The sequence below is a fragment of the Xiphophorus maculatus genome, chromosome 19, assembly GCF_002775205.1.
Source record: "Xiphophorus maculatus strain JP 163 A chromosome 19, X_maculatus-5.0-male, whole genome shotgun sequence".
Taxonomy (NCBI): Eukaryota; Metazoa; Chordata; class Actinopteri; order Cyprinodontiformes; family Poeciliidae; genus Xiphophorus; species Xiphophorus maculatus.
The window spans coordinates 7,779,962-7,796,946 of NC_036461.1; the positions used below are offsets into that span (position 1 = coordinate 7,779,962).

The 16,985-nt window shown below is 36.4% G+C and overlaps 3 protein-coding genes across 5 annotated transcripts in view; 1 reads left to right on the top strand and 2 right to left on the bottom strand.

Moving 5' to 3' along the window:
- The first annotated feature begins 652 nt into the window (after positions 1–652).
- On the top strand, positions 653–4,087 carry lamtor3 (late endosomal/lysosomal adaptor, MAPK and MTOR activator 3). Its single transcript, XM_005797727.3, has 7 exons — positions 653–742; positions 962–999; positions 2,187–2,221; positions 2,300–2,358; positions 2,517–2,650; positions 3,669–3,732; positions 3,805–4,087. Exons 2-7 carry the CDS (start codon positions 991–993, stop codon positions 3,876–3,878), a joined length of 375 nt encoding a protein of 124 aa, XP_005797784.1. The 5' UTR covers positions 653–742; positions 962–990; the 3' UTR covers positions 3,879–4,087.
- Positions 4,088–4,254: 167 nt separating this feature from the next.
- On the bottom strand, positions 4,255–13,232 carry dapp1 (dual adaptor of phosphotyrosine and 3-phosphoinositides 1). Of its 2 annotated transcripts, none has more exons than XM_023353374.1 (9): positions 13,086–13,232; positions 10,613–10,735; positions 10,230–10,324; positions 9,160–9,290; positions 8,393–8,440; positions 8,157–8,219; positions 7,922–8,007; positions 5,398–5,485; positions 4,255–4,846 (listed from the first exon to the last, which is right to left on the bottom strand). In XM_023353374.1, the coding sequence occupies exons 1-9, from the start codon at positions 13,220–13,222 to the stop codon at positions 4,823–4,825; spliced, it is 795 nt and encodes a 264-aa protein (XP_023209142.1). In that variant the 5' UTR covers positions 13,223–13,232; the 3' UTR covers positions 4,255–4,822. The 2 variants fall into 2 exon arrangements, with proteins under 2 accessions (XP_023209142.1, XP_023209141.1); XM_023353373.1 differs by having other exon boundaries at positions 10,230–10,363.
- Positions 13,233–14,064: 832 nt separating this feature from the next.
- Positions 14,065–16,985, bottom strand: part of atp10d (ATPase phospholipid transporting 10D (putative)) — a 32,275-nt gene continuing 29,354 nt past the window's right edge. For both annotated transcript variants that reach the window (XM_023352682.1, XM_023352683.1), the window contains one exon: positions 14,065–15,993. In XM_023352682.1, the coding sequence (XP_023208450.1) occupies positions 15,798–15,993 (196 nt within the window). In that variant the 3' untranslated portion in view covers positions 14,065–15,797. The remainder of the gene's footprint in view (positions 15,994–16,985) is intronic.

Sequence of the window (16,985 nt, forward strand, 5' to 3'; positions counted from 1 at the left end):
TCTTTTTGCCCGTTTCTGAAAACAAACAAAATAAAGACAAACAACAAAAAAATCTGTATTCATGTGACATAAAATTATTTAGTAGGTAATTCTAATGCAGTAAAGAAAAAAATATACATGCATTTTTAGATTAAACCATGACATTTGTGTAAGTCTTTTCAGCCTCCGTGGTGCGCAGATGAGAGCAGAGAAATGCTTCCCTCTAGTGGCTAAAACGTGATTACATACGTTTTTGTAATCAACCACAAACTTTAATGAATGCCACCATAGGCCTGTTATAATCTGATTTATTCAATTCAAAAGTTCATTGTCCCCGAAGACCACTTTACTGCATAGTCAACATTGACACACATGAAGAAATTAAGAAAAAGAAAAAAAAAGAACTATAACAATCTCAAGACAACGATTTTTCAGGGGGTCAGACAGTAGAGTCCTCACAGGCTGAAATTTACGAGTCTAACAGCGGCCTATAGGTTTTACACAGTCATTCTGTATCTCTATCCTGATGGCAGAAGTTGAAATGCAGCCCATAGTGAATGCCTGAGAGTCGACACTAGTCCTGTAATGATGTTACTTTGAAAATGCCACTCACAATATGGTGCGGGTTTGACGTAAGATTCAGCGCTTATGCGGAAAAGCGTCTATAAACGCTCCACCCTCTAATACCGGAAACGAAACCAGGTTGTCATGTGATGTTAGCTTCTGGTTTAGCATGTAGAAATCTGAGATAAAATCATTAAAGGTAGGTAAAATCTTTTAAATCGTTGTTTTTGGTGTTTGTTGTAAAAACCTACATGCTCGTTAAGAGCTGTTGGTGGCTGAACTTGGTAAACGAACGAAGTTAAACTTAGCTGCCATGTTAGCATGTTATATTTAACATAAAAGCTGCACCAGGAGAAACGTACAGCTTCTCTTCGTTTGTTAAAATATCTTGATGTTAAAACTTTGTTTTTCTCCACAGAGTCGTAGAAAGAGGGCTAAAAACACATCATGGCAGATGTGAGTATGGTTTATTTACTTCTAATAGCTTCAACAGATATTTTACACTATGTCAAATCTATAAATGATCGTCAATATCCTTTAGTCTGATGTAATTAAGCTTGAAGACCTGGTGCGTTTGGGTAAAGATGGAAAACTAAATGCTGGGGCACGAAAGAAATGACTTTATTCCGCTGTTTGCTTCTGTTTACGTGAATCACTGGGTCAGTCAGGAGTCTCATGATGGGTTGTAGACATAGCAGACTAGATATATCCAACTGTTTATCATTTGAAGAGTTCTTCATAAACATTCACATTCTTCACCAACTCTGCTGCTGGGGATCAAGCAAATATCTTTTCAGAAACATGTAAAAAAAAAATCAATAAAAAGGATGAGGAATTACAATTTATGTTTATATCAATTACTGCATTATAGGACACAGCTGCCATGTTTGCTCTCTGTACTGTGAACCCTGTTTGTGGGACTAAATGTATGTTGTGGTAATTCTTAGTAAAATCTCTACTGTCAACCATAATAAAAATCTGCATTGCAGTGTTATAGTTACTCAATTATTTGTGTAATTGAGTAAATCAGCACATGTTTATTAAAGCAAGAAACTAAGACTTGATTGCTCAGATCTTAATGCCAAGTGTGAATGGTGGTGCTTTTATCTGAAACAAACGGGGCTGCATTTGTTTTAGCTGTCATAACTTGATTTTTGACTCCAACCCTTCAATCCTTAAGGGTTTTTAGTTTCTGCTGGAGAAGCCACAGATAAATTCCCACTCAGTCAAAACTCAAAATGGGACAATGTCACTGAACTTCTGGTTTTCAGACTCTTTTAATCAAAATTTCAAACCAGATCCACAGTAATTGGACCAGATCAATTTAAATTCCAACCAAAGGATCTAATATTATTATCGGTGATTCAGAATGGGGCCATAAAAAGTCTGTATTTAATTTACTGTAAAATGGTTATAGAGTAGGCTGGTAACTTGGAAGTAAAATGTAAAGGACTAGTTTAGATCAGGAGTTTTGAACTGAGCCATATTTAAGGAAAGAAAATTGATATAGCTCTTTCATTTGTTACATTGTCTGCCCCTTGACATTCAGCACTTCTGCTGGTTTACTCACTGTGATTAGATCCCACGAAAGACCTATGAACCATTTTGTTTAATCCAGTTTCCAACTTGTTTTTCTTCTACAGGATTTAAAGAGATACCTGTACAAACAGCTGCAAAGGTTGGTGGTGTTGGAGAATCACAGTTATCAGTTCGGGGTTTCTTCAAAGTTGCTAAATCAGCTGTTTGTTCTCCTCAGTGTTGAAGGTCTTCACGCTGTTGTTGTCACAGACAGAGATGGTGTTCCAGTTATCAAAGGTAAGACCGGGACTCCTGTGACAGTTGTTGTAATGGAAATGCTTTGATAACCTTTAAATGTATTATATGAGTTGCATATATTTTTCACATATAATCCAAAATGAATGATTGAGATGGTTTCTATTTCTCTTATGTGGATGAATGCTGTATCCCTGCAGTTGCCAATGACAGCGCCCCAGTCCATGCCCTGAGACCTGGCTTCTTATCCACCTTTGCTCTTGCTACGGATCAGGGCAGCAAGCTTGGCCTCTCTAAAAACAAGAGCATCATCTGCTATTACAACTCCTACCAGGTTAGAAGATACATAATATTCTGGTGTTAGACTTGACCTCCTCAAACATATTTAATTTCTTTTTTTGTTCTTAATGTCTTGTCTACACAATGGCAAAAAAAACGACGGAAGACTCAGGCTCGTTTAGCAGGCACTGAGTCAACCACAAACACTTGTGTGGGTGTGTGCGTGTGTGTGTGTGTGGGTGAGAGTGAAATGTGAGATCATCTCTCTGACAATTGAAGCTTGACGTAAGATTGGGTTACCCAAAGGATGATTATTTTGAGCGAAGCATCAATAGAGTGTTTGCAAAAAGAATAGCATCAATGAGTTATGATCACTCCACCAGACTTCCTTCTGCATGAAATGTTATAGTGGGAGCACAGCAAGAGAGATGTGTACATATGTGGGTCTGCAAGGCTCAATGAGGTCAGGCAATACTGGGAAAAAAGGTGGGCCAAAATTCTATCACAGTGATGTGAGACTGATAAAGTCAGAGAGAAATGTTCTGGTGAAAGTGCTTTAGACAAGGTGGTACAAGTAGCTGTAAGGGGGGCTGTTTCCCATAACTGTAGATTAAATCATAGTGTAGCGTTAATACTAGAAACAGTGAATGTTTTTTTTCACAAATAGTATTAACCCCTAGCGTTTTTTGTCAGGATGCAACTTTGACTTCTTGAAAATACTCAAATACGTAAATCTGCATGTGGTTATTTTGTGTTTTCTTAAAACCTTCTGAAAAAGCACATTTAGATGTTGTGTGGTCTCCATTTAATGTTCCTAAATGACAAAAACATTTATGTTTCAAATTTCAAAAATGTTTTGTGATTGTGTCACATCAGCACCCAAGTCTGCAGTTTCCAATAACATCTTACCCTCTAGTTGATTATATTGATTATGGTACTTGATTTTGGTCCATGTTGACATGATGGCATCATACAGTGTTGCTGGTTTATCAGCTCTGCATCCATTATGTTGGATTAAGCTGAGGATTTGATATTCTGCCTCCATGATCCCATGTTATGTTTGTGCTGAACAGATTGTGCAGTTTAATCGGCTCCCTCTGGTTATCAGCTTCATCGCCAGCAGCAACGCCAACACAGGTAAAATGCATTGTTACAACCATTTTAAAAGGTGGACAACAGCTGAGCTAAGATGTGTTTCTGTGTCCTCAGGCCTCATCATGAGTCTGGAGAAGGAGTTGGCTCCACTAATAGAGAATCTGAGGCAGGTGGTCGAGGTGACATGAGTTCAGATCGGCAGCAGATTGCACCAAATTACTCCCAACTCATCATATTCCTGTCGGTTTGCTGAGATGTTTATGTCATGTTGGGGAGATTTCTGTAGTTTCTCATTGTTTGTGGATCAGTTTAAATAAACTTTGTGCTCTGTTTGCCAAGGTTTCATTCTTCTGTTGAGTTAAAGTCTGAATAAATGTTGAAATTTTGACAACTAAAATGGTGCTGCCTCTTTTTCTTATTTAGGTATTCATAATTGAATATTTTATTTGTCTGCAGCAAAGAAGAGTGGGTCAGAATAACTGCAACAACCTGAGAGTCTGATGAAAACAGACTCTCAGGTCTGTTTTCATCAGAAAATTAAAGATAGATATACGACAAACAGTTTGATTATGAGTTTTTATTTAATCTATCAGAGACATTTCAGGAAGTTTTACTCCCACTTGAGATGAACAAATAATTACAATCACAAACATGTATAAAACAATCTGACCCGGTGATCGGTACTGGTTCTGACTGCAATACAATGCTTCAAGCACATTCTGCTTCTACCCTCATTCCCCTGTTGAGTCTACAAAAGCTACAAGTCAGTCATAACTGTCAAATACAGCCAAAACCATTCTGTGTCCATCAAAACTACACTGACATGTCTAGGTTCACAGTTAACATTGTTTTGAAAGTGCACATTGTAACAAAATAATTAATTTTTTTATCTACATAAAACATATTTGTGTGAATTTTGAAATGTTTTTTTTTTTTCTTCAGTGAGAACACTGCTGTACATACAGTTTTAGTTCAGGAACTCTACAGAGCTGTTAAAATCCTTCAATAGGTTGTTCAAAGACCTCTTGTAAGATGTGTTGTGCAACATATTCCAGATCTGTCTCATTCCTTCAGGTATCCTGGTATCTTCTGTGAGAATGGAGCTATTTTCCTGTTTCTTCATGGATGACCATCATCGCCCTTTTCTTATCTGAGACTGAAAGCAAAGATTACAAAAGCTGATTTGAGAACATTGGATTCAGAAATGATGATGGTTTAAAAAAAAAGCCACGTTTGTTTTTTTTTTTTTCTTTTTCCAGCAATGGTTGCAAATTTCCTATTTAGTGGTTGTGAAACAGAAGAGACGAGGAGCAGCAAGAAAGGAAATCGTATTACAGTAATAAGGAAGTAGATTTATGGTACATAGGCTTAAATGTTTCAGACCCAAAAACAATGTGTTGTAATAATGGACTTTCCCTCAGCTGCTCAATCCATGTAATTCCCTCTGATAAAACTGGTAAATATTGGCTCCTTTCTGGTGCCAATGAGAGGTTTAGGTATTACAGGTTTCATTTTGCCTCCTTTTTAAAGAAACCTTTTGCGAATTAGAAATGCAAAGGATTGCATTTCTAATTTCCTTCTTTTTCCCAGAAATTGGACATTTTGGTAGTAAAAAAAGATGAATGATGTCCATATTCTTATATTTCTTTTCCTACTGACCGTACCACAGATTAAATAATCCGTGTGAATCAGTCTGATGGAACTCACCAGCTTCCAGTGGAGGATCTTAATCCATTCATCTGCCTCAACTCCTGTCTTTGCACAGAGGTAAAATGTTCGATCGGGAAACACGAGACTGTAGACACACAGAGACAGGCATAGCAAACATAGTAGTTTTAAATCAAGTAGAAAATGTCTGTTCAGAACTAAAAAACAATGGTAAATAAAAAATTAATAAAGTCAGTCAGCTGCAGTTTGTTTCCAGATTATTTCTGAAATGTTCATCTGTTAAAAATTTCTGCTCTGTTTTCCTCACCTCGCTCTCATTTTGTTCATTGGGGACTTTATTTGTTATCTTGTCTTCCTCTTTCAATTGTTAGTTTTTTGTCTATTTTATCAGCTTCCTCTTTAAGTTTCAGCTTTGCTTTAAGTCACTTTTTTTCTCCACACATTTCTCAATTTTGTTAACTCTTACGTTTTACATTTTCTCTCGTTCTTATGTTTCAATTTACAGAATAAAAGCAAACAAATTATTTTTGCCAGGTTAGACAAAAAACAAATCCCTTCTTTCCTGTTAAGACAGATGGGTTGAATGTGAAATTATTTACATGACTGTACCGACAGCTGGAACTCAGGTCAGTTTCCTCCACTGTCGCCTTAAACTTCCCTTTTTTCGCACAAAAAATATCAATGTTTGAAAAAAAAAGTCAATATGGGGAACTCAGAACTGAGAAGAGGGTTTTGTTTATATCTGTGGGTGTTTTGGAGGGGTTCAAACTGCTGTAAAACAATAAAGAGGTTATGGGGACAACAATGTGTAAACCAGGATAACACACAGGATAGAGCACAGAGCAAAAGAAAAAACGGTATTTTTTCCCATAAGAAACAGAAACAATGTGGCAATTTTTTTTTGCTTAACATGAGTTGTGTAATAGAAAATGTAGCACAGCTAAGGAGGCAGAAGTGGTAATAGTAACACAAAGTGTAGCTTATCTACTGACAGCACAAATCTTTTCTGTTTATTTCTACACTTTGGAGATTATGAACAAAATCTAAAAAAAATCTAATTTTGGTTTGCAAAGGTCTCATGTTTTGACATAGAAACACATTGGCACATTCACTCTTGACATTAACAGAAGCATATCATTTTTCGTATGCCCCACAGAGCCATTTGGAAATGTTTAAAGTCTGAATGTGAAGTTGTTCCACATTGTTCTGTTCCTAGTCCAATTTCTTTTTTAACTTTACATGTGGTTTATATCATTGGAAGACAGAGTGTACAATCCAGCTTGCAGCGGTGATCTGAACTTTCATTAGATATTAAATATCACTGTCTGATATTAAATCAGATGTAACACATCCTGTTTCAATTCAAATTATTTATCTTTGCTAAGTCCCACGATAATGGTAATAAAAAAAATAACAATAAATAAAAAAATAAAAAAAAATCTTTTGGACAGTTTTCCTCTTTCAGACTCAAAAGTTCTAAAGCATTTTTTTTAGTATTTGGCAGAATTGCCTTCTAATCCTCATGACTTGGGTGTAACATTCTGGTTATCCTCACAACATTGACTTAGTTACCATGAAACAACTTTGTAACAAATGTGGTGGTATATTTAGTGCTTAGTGTACTTAGAAGCCTAATCTGGACTGGGACAATTTCCTGGTTGGCATCTTGGGATGTTACTTCAATGTTTTCTTTCCTTTTGATGTCATTTATTTTTGGAAGTACATCAGTCCCTCCAGCAGCAAAACACTTCCTCGGATAATGCTGTATTTGAAAGTTAGCTTAGAAGCTTTAGTTTTTATTTTCTCCAGATGTAACAATAGTCATTGTGGCCAAATACTTAAATTTTATTTCATCCAAGTATAAGATATATCTTCAAAAATTAGGGTAACTGGTTGCCAATACAGTCTAACTTTTTACATTGCCTCTTGAGTAAAGGCTTCTTCATCTCTGACGAGCCTCTCAGGTCATGTTTTTTAAATTACTTGTTTTGTTGTTAATGACACTATGTAACCTGCTTTAGCCAGGATTTTCTTCTGCTAGGAATGAGATGCTATTTTTACACCAGAAAACTTTCATCTCTAGGACAGAGAACCTATTCCATGGTGACTGTATTTGTACATTATTGCTTAAATGCATTAACATGGCACCTTCAGTCATCTGGAAATTGTTTCCAAGGATGAACTATTCTTATCAAAGCTAGCAGTTCTCTTCCTGGTATCTTGTTTGATTTCTTTAGATATTTTCCGTGATATCACACAAAGAAGCATTGTGTTTGAGACTGTTGTACTAACATAGAGTACACCAAAAGGTGTGTCTTTATTTAAGTCATATGTGGTTGAATCATTAAAAGTTTTGACATAATGAGGGCTTTTCCCAGAACCCAAAAGGTTGTGGAGTTGTGGAAAACACTGGAGTACTTCTCTGTAAAATTTGTTTGACTTCCAGCTTATTATTGTTTTTGCTTAAATCTTATGTTTGACCCTTTTGTGCTATTTCTTTCCATTCGTTAATGACAAATGCTCCTTAAGTAAAAGATTCATAGCAACACAATAAGTTACGCACCAGAAACAGTTGACTTTGTCCTGAGAATAGTCAAACTGGACTGCAGAGCAAGATGTTAAATCCAGCGTCCGAATGGGTTCCTCACACTGCAACAAGGAACAGTGTAACTGATTAGATGCAAATATGGATTAACTTGATCAACAGACAACACATACTAACATTTACCATTTATCAAATAATTAACCTGTCAAATAGTTATATCAAAGTATTAACCTGGAATGTGAAATAATCTTACCGTTTTGTCTTTAAAGTACTTAAGTTCATTTCTATGGAGTGTAAACCACCTTTGTTTCCAATTCTGTCAAAAAAAAGAAAACAAGTTTCAAATTTATCTGTAAATTAAGAGTAAAAGTTAGATTTTAAGTAGCTAAGTCATAGTAAAACTGAAATCTCAGTTTCAGATAAATGTATCTGAGTATCCGATGATTGCTTTTCCAATGTGTAGAGATGGCCTTATTTCAATGTTCTCACCTTCACAATTGCTCCTTGTTTCACCAGGTAGCCTTCCTTGGTTCCCAGCTATAATGACATACTATGTGTCAGTAGAAAGGCAGGAGTAATATTTTAAGATAAAAAACCTTTTCCAGTTAAATGAAACTGAAGCAATGTTTGGAGACAACTTCATTCACCAACCAAGACCCACAAATGATAAAATGAAAATACATTTCAAGCCTTTATTTTTTTGTGGTATTCATTATTATATGTTTACATATAACAAACACCCAAAATTTGTGCCTCAAAAATTTTAAACTTTAAATTAAATAAATAAAATAATCTATTTTAAACAAAAATGGCCAAACTCAGAAAGGCATTTTAATCTCTCTGCACTCATTATTTGATTGAATCTCCATCTGGGGGCTCTGCTTGGTCTTAGAGCTTGGATCCATTAGAGACAAGCATAGAATGTAATAAATAGGACTGGAACTGACTTCTACATCTATTCACACCTACTACATGAGGAACATGTAAATGCAGAACTTCCTCTGGACATAATTTCCTTAAAAACGTCTGATTGGCTGACATTGCATATTTTGGCTGTGAAATTTAGCTTGAAATACACAAAAAGTTGGGTAAACTTTGGAAAGAAAGGTTTATTACAAGTTGGGATTGAGTGAAAAAGTAAATTTCTTTTAATCATAAAGTTTCACACCTATATCAAACACAACCATACCAATTAACTTTACTAGTTTATAAACCTAAACAACATATACAAATGAAAACAAAGCTTCTCATCATACCGATGGTGCTTTGGGGACCAGATCATCTTTTGTCCGGCCCGTCTGTATGGCGGTGTGAACTCGCACTGACTCATAGATGGATGGCTCTTCCACACGCCATGGATATGGACTCTTAAGCACAATGAGGGTCCCTGGTTCAAAGACAGAGAGCAAGTTACATTTTTTACATAATTTCCCCCTCAGACATTTGTACTCAACTTTTGATTCTATAAAATAAGAAGATGTAAGGAGTAACTACAGTATCTGCCTACTGTGAGATTGTCAGTTAAATTACTGTTTTCTTTGCTAAACTTCCAAATACTCTACCTCCTCTATCAATTTATACATCCATCTATGATGGATGAGTGATCGTGAGTTATATAGAACTTGAATTAGGAACAAAATTGTGGAAACAAGCGACTAAAAGGAGGTTGTGATTTTCCGAGGCATATACCAATGGGAAGAGGTGTACTCGTACTGTTCTTTCTAATGCCTAATCCTTATCACCCAGTGTTGGGTAAACAAAGCACATAGGACGGATGATTGTTCTTTTCAGATTACTGATCAATATCATTACCAACTACAGTTAGAAAGTGGAACATTTGAACAGCATTCCCATGCAAGAATGCCACTGAACCAGAAGTAAATATGTTTTAGAGCTAATTCCTGTTTAGAGTGGAGCTAATCTAGACACCACTAACTCAGACTATCAAGCCATTAAGGTTAGAAAAACTCAACATGGAAACATTAAATACAAACAGTTTAAAACTTTACTGCAGCAAAGATACTTTAAGGTGAACCAATAAACAGAACCATGAAAGTAAGTTTGTATAGATAGTTTTTGTTATGTTGGTTTGGCTTTGTCATATTTTTGCTTTTCCTTAATAATTGCTGGGAAAAAAATGAAATTGCAATGGAGAGAACTGAAACAAACATTGAAAACACTTAACACTCAGGATCACTTCCTATAAAACTCCTATTCGTATAAAAACTGGGGTTCCTTTGAATGCTTCGGACAGACTGAAATCAGGTATGGAATAGAACGTGTTTTATTGGTGAGTCCGGTGAATAAAAAATCTAGATCTTCATACCTGCATCGCTTCCCAGGAGAGGTTGGTTGGCAAAGTGGCTGACAAAGTCCTGAAAGCTTGGGAACTCGTTAAACCCAAAGATGTAGACGTTGTCTCTGCGTGTCACATGAAAATGCTTCACTGAATCCTTTGCTCTATGTGTTTCAAAGAATGAAAAAAATATTTCATAATTTAGGATTTTTTTCTGTTTTGCATCTGCCAAACATGGAGATTCAACACATACAGTATATATTGCCTGAATGTCTATAGTCCTTGGTTTCTGATTTATTTCTTTCAGTTTAACAAAGAAACATGAAATACATTCTAGTGGTAATCTAGTAATCTCCTGACCTGTACGAGAAACAATCTCCTTTAGTGTTTTTTAGTTCTGGCTTACGACTGACCTGACAGACAGGGCAAAGCAGCCAGGAGCGCCATTACTGTTCCTCAGGAGATAACTCCCATCTCCTCCATTGGACAGGAGGAGAGCCTCTGCAGCATGCCGGGACAGGTCATAGTGGTACCACCTCCAATGAAAATCATGAAAGTAAAAAAAAAAAAAAATGTTTTAATAGAAATAAACACATTGATTTGAACAGCCTGATTCCCCAGCACTAAGTTGTGAGCAATAAACTAAGACATAGTGAAGCCTTATAGAGTTTAATCCCAAATATTCAAAAATGGAATGATTTTTATTCCAGGACTACTTCCAGTCAGCTACTTAACAAATATTTACCTGCTCAACATATTTAGGACCTGCTGAAAAACTTTATGGTTTCATGCAGACAGTATTGTTTGATTTGCAATTGTTTGTCTGCATGAAACCATAAAGTTTTTCAGCAGGTCCTAAATATGTTGAGCAGGTAAATATTTGTTTAGTAGCTGACTGGAAGTAGGCGTTAAGGAAAGGCAAAGGAGTAATGTTAGGTTTTGTTTTTTTAATGCTTAAATTCATTCAGGCTTTATTTAAGCTTAAATTAGCTATTTATTTTTTAACACAGCTAATACTAGCAGGGCTGCCCTTTTCTCACTGATCTTCCCTGCCAATTCAGACTTTGGCCTATATAAGTTTTTTTGTTGTTTATAAATGAAGCTGTCAGGTGTTATAATGTCACAATGCACCTTCAGTGTTCCAATATTATTCATTGAAAAACATTCAACAATACCTGTGAAACAATACAAACTTGTTTTCTGCACAAGTGTTCCCATGTACGAATTACAACTTTAGAGATTTGTTGTTCAAAATACTAAATTAACTAAACTAAGCTAAAAAAAAATCTGTTCTTGAGATTAAATTATTCCTCACACTATGTTACCCGTGTTATGTAATTAGAACTTCTTTCACCCTTTTGCTTTAAGAATATATCATTTTAAACGTTCTGCATAGTTGATTGCATTTTTCTGTCTTCCTTTTTTCCACTTGCTTCTTTTAGCTGCACAAAGGATGATGAGCTTAATGAGAATGTTCTTAACATTTATGGTTTTATTGAAAGGTCAATGAGGTTTAAACTGAAATTTGGACAAAGTGAAAGAACAACAGGCACAGCAGAGATCTGTACAGGAAATTTAGAGAGATTTCATAAGTATGAATGTGCCACAGATGTAAATGAAACCAGTAAAAAAGGATGTGAAAGTTCTCCATTTGCATCAAAGGTGGGGAGGAGTTCTGTAAAGACAAACTGTCATTTCTAGCTTAAGAAAAAGACGATAAAAAAGCCACACTGATCTGATTTGGGTCAGTCATACACGGATTCATAAGCTCAGGATATTGTCTGTAAACTTGAAAGACAAGTTTTATTTTACTACATTTGATTGGTTACAATGTACTGGGTTTTATGGACACCTCATGATAGAGAGGGTAACATTTTACAACTTCTCTGTTTTCTTCAGTTAGATTCCACTTAAAGTAGCAGCTGAAACTTATTTTCAGTGTCCAGTGTCTAATGTCTCCGGCTGTTAAAGCAGACTGTGTTTATTAGAGACTAATCTGACACATGTTCTGCTTCCAACAACTTCCAACAGTTACAAGTAATGGCATGGTGAAGTAATGGGCATTAACATTTTTCATGTGAAATAAAACACAGCATGACTAAGAATTATTTAGTGACAGCATCACTAAAATATACATAGCAGAATGTGTCTATGAAACTACACAAAATTCATTATCCATCCAAAATGGTTCCAGGCCCTCTGCCAGGACCAGGAGCTATATGGATCTTGACATAGGAATGGTATTCTGGAGAGTAGCAGCAGTAATGAGGTTGTGGTTTTCCGAGGCAAGCTTAATGGGAAGAGGGGCACTGCAACTGTTAATTTTTGAACCCACAGGCAGGCTGAGTAGCGTGTAAATCTGATAGTTACAAAACACTTTCTGAAGTTGAGGACAAATCAGAGTGCACAACTCCTCAGAGGACAGTCTAGCTCTCCCTGCAACACTGAAGATGCCAAATTCCCACCTCATAAATAGGGACTAAATAATGACTTTCGGATTAAAGTTTAAAACACCTGATGGTAATTACATTCTCCTTCACTCAAGAGAAAACAATTATAGAACACCGCTTTTTGGTTAGTTAGTTTAATTTGTTTTATTTCTTCAAAATCCATAGAATATTATGATCATGAAAAACAGTGTTTTATGGTCCTATGCTGTCCACACCTTATTCCTGATATTAAACAATTCTCGAGAGAAAACAACACATAATCTACAAATGCAAACAAATGATTGTATTCAAAACAAGTCTACTCACAGTATAATCCATATTCAGTGGCTACAACAAAGGGTAAAATCCTCTGTTTGTGAGAAGGCAGGGCAGTTTTGAGCTGCTTGTTGTGTTGAACATGAAGTAAAATGAAAAGTCAGGAGATTAATAAGCTCACCCCAAAGTCTCCAACTCGTCACACAAGTCGTCATTGGAAGCATCGCTGTAGACACTCATCTCTGGGTCTGCCGCCACGTCGGGCTTCTGAGATACTCTGGAAGGTCTGCAGCTGCACAGGGAAGTGAAAGCAGTCATTGTAAGTCTGGCACGCCCAGGAGGGAAATGAGCTCAGAGACACGGCAGAGCCTTCTCATTAAACATTGTAATATTTACACAGCTCTTATCAGTGGAGCTTGGCTGAGAGATAAATAATTAACTTGCAAACACTGAGGCAGCACCTTACATAATTTGTGACCATGAAACACCTCTGAATTCTCATAAACCTTCGATATGTTTTCTTGTACAAAATAAATTGCCTGTGAGTTAAATCACAGGCTATATGGATCTTGATGTAGGAATGATATTCTGGAGAGAAGCACCATTAATGAGGTTGTGGTTTTCCGAGGCATACCTTAATGGGAAGAGGGGCACTGGAATTGCTCATTTCCAGTTCTCTGCTCACCTAAAACCACTCAGACAGGAACTGCTAAGAATGAACACAACCAAAAATACCAACCCACAGAGAAATAACAAAAAAAAAAAAAGATAAAGCTTGGGTTTATATTTGCTGTGAACTCCAGACAATCATCAGGGAAATTTCCAGGAATATTTCCAAAACATTCTTAAAGTGAAACTTTAACAAGGAATGTTTCAGATTATAGGTTTTGTTTGGAATAATTTGTCAGGAACCTTTGAGACACACTTCACAAAAAGTCCATAGATGTTAAAAATTGTAACACATTAATCAAAATATCAAAAATATTCTATGCAAAGCCCAGGAGTGCAGTTATAGAATAGAATAGAATAGAATAGAATAGAATAGAATAGAATAGAATTACTTTATTCATCCCAGCAGGGAAATTATTTCGCAGTTACAGCAGCATAGAGACAAGACACACAACAACCACCACTGAGTAGCAATTGTAGACAAGATAAAATAAAAATAAAATATAATTTTATTTTGGTATTTTATTCCAGGTCTAAAAGATAAACCCAGGAATTTCTCCATCTAGTCACATTTTCAAAATATATCTTGAGTGTCACAAAAAATTTCCATTTCCTTTACACATACCACCATCCCAAATCCCTCCAGCAAGTTCTGGGAAAGGCCTGGAAGACCGCCTAAATGTTTATCAGTGAGGGTTAAAAGGCTCTTCTCTTTTATTGCATTGCCGCAAAGTAAGCTCAGCAGAAACTTACAGCTGCCTACGTACAAAATCCAAATCTTTCTGTAGATAAGCTTTGTGTTTTGATGACAGTCTATTGGCACAACAGCAAGATGTGTTTGGAGGAGTTAAGGGTTCATATTTCACCAGCTATCAAGCATGATTGTAGTGTCGTCATGCTATCGGACTGTTTTGCTGCGAGTTGCTTTGCACTAGGTGGAAAGAATATTAATAAATCAACAGCTTAATGGTTTTGCACTCAGTTGGGCGTTCCAAAAAGGACAATGATGCCAAACACACATCAAAAATTTCGCCCACGTCTCAAGTTTTTGGAAAATTTACAAAACGATGCTTAAAAGTCAAAGTCATTCCAGGAAACAAACTAGTATAAATGAATTCTACAAACAATGACAAGACGACTGAAGCCAGAAGCCTGTCGCTAGTGAATGGTTGATGCTCAGCTTGGTATGTATTAAAGCTTGGACCTATTGGAGAACATTCTCAAAATAAAATCATGTTTGTTAGTTCTAGATATTACAAATAATTGCTGCTGCATATTGTAAAATCTGTCCATCCTGGAAAGTAAGTCATAATAAGTCAGAAGTTATTTACATTCATGCCCAGGATGAAGGAACTGAAACTTCTCAAGAGAACTATAAATACATTTGATAAACCACAGCGGATTAGTTATTGTTCCCCTAAATGGTTTTAGATAAGGACATATTTTTTAATTTGGGTTAAGCTCTTTACATATAATAGCTTGAAATATTGACACAAATGGAGCAGTTTATTGAGTGAAAAATTTATTTCAGTTTAGAACTAATCAGTGAACCAAAGTCCAGTACAAAAGCTAAATTATCACATGAAATAAAACTGCATTCAATCTGGCATAAAAAGAGACAATGTCAAGAGCCCAGATTCTGAAAGGTCACTGAAATGTTGCGCAATTCACTTTAATTCATTATTGTTTTTATTCTTCTTGATAAAGTAGCAATGAGGCACTTATAAACACCAGAACGGTGCTGTCAGTCTTTGAAAATGTTCATTTCTGAATTAAGGGTAATTAATTCAGACTGCGTTCATTAAACTGGATTCTTGTCTGTCCAGTTGAGCTTTAGCCTTGATTCTCATAGAACCTGAATCTTTTACAGGAATAAATAAATGGCAGACTCCAAAAGTAATTCAGTCAGACGAAGATTATTCCTTCATTTACCCAAGCCGAGCAGGTAAACAGTCGTAACATTCCTAAATTGTATGGATGAATGTATGTAAACACGAGCCAACTAGCATCCCAGTCTTTCCAGTTCCAGTTTCCTCGTGGCTGAAACCTGAGGCTGGTTTTCAACTGCTGGTTGGATTTTACAGCTCCAGTCGCATGTGGCAGAGTCAGTCCTCTTTGAGCTGTAAGAAGCTGTAGAGTTTTTCCAAGATTAACACTTTATTGCACAAAAAATCTCAGTCGTTGGTTTGAGTGTCAGCTTATGTGTCTGTCTGCTGTGGAGGGGTCAGGACACCACTTCGTCCCCGCTGGGCTCCAGTCCGGGATTATCTGCACAGACCGGCAGGCTGCTGGGGCCAGTGTGCTTCATGTTCCAGCGCTGCATCCTTTGCCGGTACCGCTCTGCAGCCTCCTCATCCCTTTGAGCTGATCTCAGAGTCGCAGAGGAGTGAAGGCTGTTGAACAAAGCCCGGAACAACATTCTGCAGAAGAGAAAGGAGAGAACGGAGAGGCTCAGTGCTCAGCATCAATTTTCTCTGACTCTTTCTACACATACTACAAATCACAAATCAAAATTTCTTATTTTTCCAGATCAAGGCGGCCTGCATAGACACTCTTCATGCTTTACTGATGATGGGTAAAATGTTAAAGTCAAGCTCTGATGTGGGAAAACAAAGATGTAGAAGTATGGCATATGAGACATGAATCAATGTTTGTGTTGATTCATGTTACTAAGTAGAATAAAAGGAAGAAAACAAATATTTTCCTACAGTTATTTGTTTTATTATTTTCCTTAGAATAAAGATAAAAGCAAATTTTCCCATAAAATGGCAACTTTAACTCACTAGGTGGTGCTACTGTCCCAACACTTAATATACCTAATCTTCATTCTCATTGGACATGAGAAGAAGGTCCTCACTATGAAATCCACATGTATGACGATCAGGTATAAGGCTATGACCCCTGACAGATTAAAGTCAAATCCCATGTGGTCTACATTACATACCCTATTAGTGGAAACGATATATCAAGGAGCAATGTGAACATTTCTCTTCTCATACTTAATATATTAGAATCAGGAAACTAATTCTGATTCTAGAAGAGCTACTGCAGTTCAGATTTTTGAAGATATTAAGGCTTGTTTTGATTAAAAAGTGTCAGAAAATGGAATGCATTGCAATTTATTGTTTTTGTTTCTGACTCACAGAGGGCCCATCTCACAACTTACGGAACCTAATAAATCTTGTGCTAACATCTTGATACCAGATACCAGAGCACACATTCAGGGGGTTGCTAAGAAACGGGTCAGGGCTGTTTTGTGAGCAAAAAGTACACCGATACCTTATTAGGCAGGTGGTTATAATGTCATTCCTGATTAATATGATTAAATTTCCCAAAGCATGTTCAAAATCTTTAATTAATCACCCTCATGTGGGATGTTTATACCTGCCTTCTAACTCAAACATGATATTTT